This window comes from Entelurus aequoreus, linkage group LG05 (assembly GCF_033978785.1).
Source record: "Entelurus aequoreus isolate RoL-2023_Sb linkage group LG05, RoL_Eaeq_v1.1, whole genome shotgun sequence".
Classification (NCBI taxonomy): Eukaryota; Metazoa; Chordata; class Actinopteri; order Syngnathiformes; family Syngnathidae; genus Entelurus; species Entelurus aequoreus.
The window spans coordinates 85,335,666-85,344,617 of NC_084735.1; the positions used below are offsets into that span (position 1 = coordinate 85,335,666).

At 29.6% G+C, this 8,952-nt stretch overlaps 1 protein-coding gene across 1 annotated transcript in view; it reads left to right on the forward strand.

Annotated features, from left to right (window-relative positions):
• The first annotated feature begins 7,337 nt into the window (after positions 1–7,337).
• vtnb (vitronectin b) overlaps positions 7,338–8,952 on the forward strand; it is a 9,905-nt gene continuing 8,290 nt past the window's right edge. The window contains exons 1-2 of the mRNA XM_062049172.1: positions 7,338–7,526; positions 7,673–7,789. Coding sequence (XP_061905156.1) covers positions 7,442–7,526; positions 7,673–7,789 — 202 coding nt within the window. The 5' untranslated portion in view covers positions 7,338–7,441. The remainder of the gene's footprint in view (positions 7,527–7,672; positions 7,790–8,952) is intronic.

Genomic DNA, 8,952 nt, shown 5'->3' on the forward strand with positions numbered 1-8,952 from the left:
GGCTAACGTTACCTACCTGCTACCTCTGTCTTTTTCTCGTTTCTCCTCTTCTTTTCTCTTTTTTCTCCCCTGGGCACCTGACAGTTTTGGCCGTTTTGACATCTTGTGTTGATTTTTTTGATGTGGTGACGTCCAAAAAGAGTCATGATACGGGAAGGGAGGCGGCGCACCGTGCGGGGGAAGGGGGGGGGGGGGGGGGCGTAATGTTTTTATCATAGCTCTGTGAGGTCCGGTTGCTAAGTTGCTAAGTTAGCTTCAGCGTCGTTAGCAACAGCATTGTTAAGCTTTGCCAGGCTGAGAATTATTAACCGTGTAGTTACATGTCCACGGTTTAATAGTATTGTTGATCTTCTGTCTATCCTTCCAGTCAGGGTTGTATTTATTTTGTTTCTATCTGCATTTGAGCCAGATGCTATCACGTTAGCTCAGTAGCTAAATAGCTTCGCTGATGTATTGTCGTGGAGATAAAAGTCACTGTGAATGTCCATTTCGCGTTCTCGACTCTCATTTTCAAGAGGATATAGTATCCGAGGTGGTCTAAAATACAAATCCGTGATCCACAATAGAAAAAGGAGAGTGTGTGGAATCCAATGAGCCAGCTTGTACCTAAGTTACGGTCAGAGCGAAAAAAGATACACCCTGCACTGCCTCTCTAGTTCTTCACTCTAATGTTACTCATCCACGAATCTTTCATCCTCGCTCAAATTAATGGGGTAATCGTCGCTTTCTCGGTCCGAATCTCTCTCGCTCCATTGTAAACAACGGGGAATTGTGAGGAATCCTACCTCCTGTGACGTCACGCTACTTCCGGTACAGGCAAGGCTTTTTTTATTATCAGCGACCAAAAGTTGCGAACTTTATCGTCGTTGTTCTCTACTAAATCCTTTCAGCAAAAATATGGCAATATCGCGAAATGATCAAGTATGACACATAGAATGGATCTGCTATCCCCGTTTAAATAAAACAATTTCATTTCAGTAGGCCTTTAAATACCAGGCGGTGTCTGAATGCTTCAAATTTGCTGCCATCTTGTGGAGAATGTGAGTAAATCAGATCAATGACTCCTGGATGCACTTTGGAATCAATAGCCCAGCATTTACTGAAATGACACAATCCAAACAACCTTCCCTAGTCATGGTGCACACACAAAAAAGAATGCAACTAACACACATGGTCACACATAACACAACCTGCTTTGTGAACTTTGTGGAAAAAACTCCAAACATCATGAAAAAAATTCTAAATGAAATCTCCGACCAATTATCTGCAGACACACTCATACGCAAATCCCCCCTCCCAAAATGACTTGAAGTCAAAGACTGAGGGCGCAAAAGAACATTTTGGTTATAAATTTGTGTAATTGAGCCCTTTTAAAGTCGGAAGTCGTGTCCAAAACAGATCTAAAACTGTATTAGTCAGTAAGTCCAGGATCCGAGGGGAAGTGTAGCGGACAAAACTGCGGGACACACACACACACAGATAGTTACTGTAAATATCTACATTTCTGCATCCTTCACTTTACTTAAGCATTGTTTACTTTTTTATTCCAGCTGCGGTTTAGTTGATTTATTTTGTCGTTAAGTACTGCGTGTCTTACTGGTGTCATAATTGCCCTTTTATATCACTTCTTGTGTTGCTGGCATTCATTGTGGAAGCAGAGGAAGAATTTAATTATACAGCTTTATTGTCCATTTGACAGTAAACCATATCTTATCTTATCTTATCTTATCTTATCTTACAGGGGGTGCAGCAGAGTGGAGTGTCAAAGTTATAAAGGTCACTGTGTTTTGATGTTTGTTCTTTAAAGATCAATAGTGTTCATCTTGTGCAACTTTTTAACTCACATCACTTTCAACAACAACCTTTTAGCACATTTTACTCAATGCTTTTTTAACCTTAGTTTTAACACATTTTGCTAAATACTTTTTCAACCTTTTAACACATTTTATTAAATACTTTTTAACCCTTTTTTTAAAAACACCTTTTAATAACTTTTTCCAAATTTTTAACAGTTTACTGTAAGATTTTTCAACATTTTGGACACATATTATGAATAAATTTTTCAACATTTTGGACACAAATAATAACTAACGTTGTTTTGACATTTTGGACACATATTACAAAAATAATCTTTACGAAAAGAATTTCGACATTTTGACAAATGTTCAATATTTTAACAATAATTTTTCTACTTTTTTTTTTAACATATTTTATGAACAAATTATACAATATTTTAACAGATTTTACGAATGACTTAAACATTTTTAACACATTTTGCCAACAAATTATCCAATATGTTTAACTTGTTTTACGAATGATTTTTTTCAACATTTTTAACACATTATACAAACAAATTATCCAATATTTTATACAGTTTTTTCTGAATATTTTCAACATTTTTTAAATATTTTACTAACAACTTGTTAAACATTGTATTACCATTATTTCAACAATTCTAATACATTTTATGAAAACACTTTCCTCAACATTTTTAACACATTTTACTAACACATTTTTCTACATTTGTAAAACATTTTACTAAGTACTTTTTCAACCTTTTAACACATTTTACTAACACATTTTTAACCCTTTTTTTAAAAACACCTTTTAATAACAACTTTTTCAACATTTTTAACACAGTTTACTATAACATTTTTCAACATTTTGGACACAAATTATAAATAACTTTTTTTTAACATTTTGGACACATATTACGAATAAATCTTTACAAAAATAATTTTTACATTTTGACACATTTTTAACATATTTTACGAATCAATTATACAGTATTTTAACAGATTTTACGAAAGACTTAAACATTTTTAACACATTTTGCCAACAAATTATCCAATATATTTAACTGGTTTTACGAATTATTTTTTTCAACATTTTTAACACATTATACAAACAAATTATCCAATATTTTATACAGTTTTTTCTGAATATTTTCAACATTTTTTAAATATTTTACTAACAACTTGTTAAACATTTTATTACCATTATTTCAACAATTCTAATACATTTTATGAAAACATTTTCCTCAACATTTTTAACACATTTTATTAACACATTTTTCTACATTTGTAAAACATTTTACTAAGTACTTTTTCAACCTTTTAACACATTTTACTAACAAATTTTTAACCCTTTTTTTAAAAACACCTTTTAATAACAACTTTTTCAACATTTTTAACACAGTTTACTATAACATTTTTCAACATTTTGGACACATATTATGAATCCCTTTTTCAACATTTTGGACACAAATTATAAATAACTTTTTTTTAACATTTTGGACACATATTACGGATAAATCTTTACAAAAATAATTTTGACATTTTGACACATTTTTAACATATTTTACGAACCAATTACACAATATTTTAACAGATTTTACGAAAGACTTAAACATTTTTAACACATTTTGCCAACAAATTATTCAAAATTTTTAACACATTTTACTAACAAATGATACAATATTTTATACTGTTTTTTCTAAATATTTTTAACATTTTTAACACATTTTACTAACAAATTTTTAACCCTTTTTTTAAAAACACCTTTTAATAACAACTTTTTCAACATTTTTAACACAGTTTACTATAACATTTTTCAACATTTTGGACACATATTATGAATCCCTTTTTCAACATTTTGGACACAAATTATAAATAACTTTTTTTTAACATTTTGGACACATATTACGGATAAATCTTTACAAAAATAATTTTGACATTTTGACACATTTTTAACATATTTTACGAACCAATTACACAATATTTTAACAGATTTTACGAAAGACTTAAACATTTTTAACACATTTTGCCAACAAATTATTCAAAATTTTTAACACATTTTACTAACAAATGATCCAATATTTTATACTGTTTTTTCTAAATATTTTTAACATTTTTAACACATTTTACTAACAACTTATTAAACAATTCTAACACATTTTATTACCATTATTTGAACATTTCTTATCATTTCCTCAACATTTGTAACACATTTTACCAACAGATTATCCAATAGATTATCCAATATTTTTTTTAACAGATTTTACGAATAACATTTTTCAACATTTTTAACACATTTCACAAACAACTTTTTAAACATGTTGACAATTGTTCTACTTTCTTGACAAATTCTACCAACACATTTTTCAGCATTAACACATTTTACGAATAACTTTTTCAACATTTTACAAATAAATGTTTTTTTATTTTTAACACATTGAACTAAAAACTTTTTTCCAACATTTTAACAATTTCTCAACATTTTTAACACATTTTACTAGCACATTTTTAACCCATTTTTAAAATAGTTCAACACATTTTACTAACCCATTTTTAACAAATTTTACCAGCACATTTTAAGAACATTGTTAACACATTTCACTAACACATTTTTAACAAATTTTACTGGCACATTTTAAAAACATGTTTAACACATTTTACTAACACATGTTTAACACATTTTACTAACACATGTTTAACACATTTTACTAGATCATTTTTGAAACATTTTTAACACATTTTACAAGCACATTTTTAACCCATTTTTAAAACAGTTCAACACATTTTACTAACCCATTTTTAACAAATTTTACTAGCACATTTTAAGAACATTGTTAACTCATTTCACTAACACATTTTTAACAAATTTTACTGGCACATTTTAAAAACATTTTTAACACATTTTTAACACATTTTACTAACACATGTTTAACACATTTTACTTGATCATTTTTGAAACATTTTTAACACATTTTAAAAACATTTTTAACACATTTTACTAGCACATTTTTAACACATTTTACTAACCAAGTTAAACAAATTTTACTAGCACATTTTAAGAACATTGTTAACACATTTCACTAACACATTTTTAACAAATTTTACTAGCACATTTTAAGAACATTGTTAACACATGTTTAACTAATTTTACTAGATCATTTTTGAAAGATTTTTAGCACATTTTACTAGCACATTTTTAACACATTTTACTAAACAAGTTTAACAGATTTTACTAGCACATTTTAAAAACATTTTAACATATTTTACTAACATATTTTTAAAAACATTTTAACACATTTCACTAACAAATTTTTAACAAATTTTACTAGCACATTTTAAGAACATTGTTAACACATTTCACTAACACATTTTTAACACGTTTTACTAGCACATTTTAAGAACATTGTTAACGCATTTTTAACTAATTTTACTAGATCATTTTTGAAACATTTCTAGCACATTTTACTAGCAAATTTTTAACACATTTTACTAACCAAGTTTAACAAATTTTACTAGCACATTTTAAAAACATTTTAACATGTTTTACTAACACGTTTTTAAAAACATTTTAACACATTTCACTAACAAATTTTTAACAAATTTTACTAGCACATTTTAAGAACATTGTTAACACATTTCACTAACACATTTTTAACAAATTTTACTAGCACATTTTAAGAACATTGTTAACACATTTTTAACTAATTTTACTAGATCATTTTTGAAACATTTTTAGCACATTTTACTAGCACATTTTTAACACATTTTACTAACCAAGTTCAACAAATTTTACTAGCACATTTAAAAAACATTTTAACATATTTTACTAACACATTTTTAAAAACATTTTAACACATTTCACTAACAAATTTTTAACAAATTTTACTAGCACATTTTAAGAACATTGTTAACACATTTCACTAACACATTTTTAACAAATTTTACTAGCACATTTTAAGAACATTGTTAACACATTTTTAACTAATTTTACTAGATCATTTTTGAAATATTTTTAGCACATTTAAAAAATATTTTTAACACATTTTACTAGCACATTTTTAACACATTATAACACATTTTACTAACCCATTTTAACACATTTTACTAGCTGGAGCCTATCTCAGCTACAATCGGGCGGAAGGCGGGGTACACCCTGGACAAGTCGCCACCTCAACCCATTTTTAACAAATTTTACTAGCACATTTTAAGAACATTGTTAACTCATTTCACTAACACATTTTTAACAAATTTTACTGGCACATTTTAAAAACATTTTTAACACATTTTACTAGCACATTTTTGACACATTTTACTAACCAAGTTTAACAAATTTTACTAGCACATTTTAAAAACATTTTAACATATTTTACTAACACATTTTTAAAACATTTTAACACATTTCACTAACAAATTTTTAACAAATTTCACTAGCACATTTTAAGAACATTGTTAACACATTTCACTAACACATTTTTAACAAATTTTACTCGCACATTTTAAGAACATTGTTAACATATTTTTAACTAATTTTACTAGATCATTTTTGAAACATTTTTAGCACATTTAAAAAACATTTTTAACACATTTTACTAGCACATTTTTAACACATTATAACACATTTTACTAACCCATTTCAACACATTTTACTAGCACATTTTAAAATCATTTTAACATATTTTACTAACACATTTTTAACAAATTTTACTGGCACATTTTAAAAACATTTTACTAACACATGTTTAACACATTTTACTACATCATTTTTGAAACATTTTTAACACATTTTAAAAACATTTTTAACACATTTTAAAAACATTTTTAACACATTTGCTAGCACATTTTTAACACATTTTACTAACCAAGTTCAACAAATTTTACTAGCACATTTTAAGAACATTGTTAACACATTTTTAACTAATTTTACTAGATCATTTTTGAAACATTTTTAACACATTTAAAAAACATTTTTAACACAATTTACTAGCACATTTTTAACACATTATAACACATTTTACTAACCCATTTTAACACATTTTTAACACATATAAAAAACATTTTTAACACATTTTACTTGCACATTTTTAACACATTATAACACATTTTACTAACCCATTTTAACACATTTTACTAGCACATTTTAAAAACATTTTAACATATTTTACTAACACATTTTAAACTAATTTTACTTGCACATTTTAAAAGCATATTTAACACATTTTACAAAATCATTTTTAAAACATTTTTTACACATTTTTAAAACATTTTACTAATCCATTTAAACACATTTTACTGGCACATTGAAAAAAAAATTTAACACGTTTTTAAAACAATTTGAACTCATTTTACTAACAATTTTTGAAAACATTTCTCCCACATTTGCCGAACAACTTGAACTTGTTTTATGTATTTCTGAAAAGCAGCGTCATCTTCCTGGTCCTCATCAAGTCCCTGACTTCCTAGAATGTTGTCATGTCACAAACAAACATCCTACTCGTGACCTTTGACCTGGCAGCCCTGGATGCTCATCACTGCCAACCAATCAGAGCGCGAGGTCCGACGCGGTCAATAGCGGCTTTGCATGGAGCGCCTGCTGGCTGGCAGCTTTGACCGCTCGTCTGCTCGCTGACTTTCAGCTGTTGGTGGCCATGAAGAAGACGAGGACGCTGCTGGGCCTGCTGGGCCTGCTGGGCCTGCTGGGCCTGATGATGGACGCCATCTCGGCCGCAGAGGGTGAGTCCGCTCTGCTCTCTTCTTCTTCTTCTTCTTCTTCTTGTTCTTGTTGTTGTAGTAGTTATTGTAGTGGTGATGTTGTAGTGGTGATGTTGTAGTGGTGATGTTGTAGTGGTGATGTTGTAGTGGTGATGTTGCGTGTGCAGAAACGTGTGATGGCCGCTGTGGGTCGTTTGAGCCCAACAGGAAGTGTCAGTGTGACGCCATGTGTGTTTACTACGGAAGTTGTTGTCCCAACTTTGACATCAGCTGTCCCAAGAAAGGTCAGCCCAAAAACAGCTTGACTTCATTTGTGTCTTTAAATTGTGTGTCCTTCATTTGTGTGTCCTTTATTTGTGTGTCCTTCATTTGCGTCTTTCAATTGTGTCCATCTGTCGTGTGTCCTTCACTTGTGTTACGTTCATGAGGGATTCCTTCATGTGTTCTTAAATTTATTTCCTCATTTGTGTCCGTCCTTTGTGTCTCCTTTTATTTGTGTCCTTCATTTGTGTCCTTCAATTGTTTCCTTCATTTGTATCCTTCAATTGTTTCCTTCAATTGTTTACTTCATTTGTTTCCTTCATTTGTGTCCTTCAATTGTTATCTTCATTTGTGTCCTTCAATTGTTTCCTTCATTTGTGTTCTTCAATTGTTTCCTTCATTTGTGTCCTTTAATTGTTTCGTTCACTTATGTCTTTCATTTGTGTCCTTCAATTGTTTCCTTCATTTTTGTTCTTCAATTATTTCCTTCATTTGTGATTCCTTCATTTGTGTCCTTCAATTGTTTCCTTCATTTGTGTCCTTAATTTGTGTCCTTTAATTGTTTCCTTCATTTGTGTCCTTCAATTGTTTCCTTCATTTTTGTTCTTCAATTATTTCCTTCATTTGTGATTCCTTCATTTGTGTCCTTCAATTGTTTCCTTCATTTGTGTCCTTAATTTGTGTCCTTCAATTGTTTCCTTCATTTGTGTACTTCAATTGTTTCCTTCATTTGTGTTCTTCAATGGTTTCCTTCATTTTTTTCCTTCATTTGTGTCCTTCAATTGTTATCTTCATTTGTGTCCTTCAATTCTTTCCTTCACTTGTGTTCTTCAATTGTTTCCTTCATTTGTGTCCTTTAATTGTTTCGTTCACTTATGTCTTTCATTTTTGTCCTTCAATTGTTTCCTTCATTTTCTCCTTCAATTGTTTCCTTCATTTGTGATTCCTTCATTTGAGTCCTTCAATTGTTTCCTTCATTTGTGTCCTTCAATTGTTTCCCTCAATTGTGTCCTTCATCTGCGTCCTTTAACTGTTTCCTTCATATGTGTCCTTCATTTATGTCCTTACATTGTGTCCTTCAAATGTGTCCTTCGTATTTGTCCCTCAAATGGGTCCTTCAATTGTTGCCTTCATTTGTGTCCTTCTTTTGTCTACTTCATTTGTGTCCTTCAAATGTGTCCTTTGT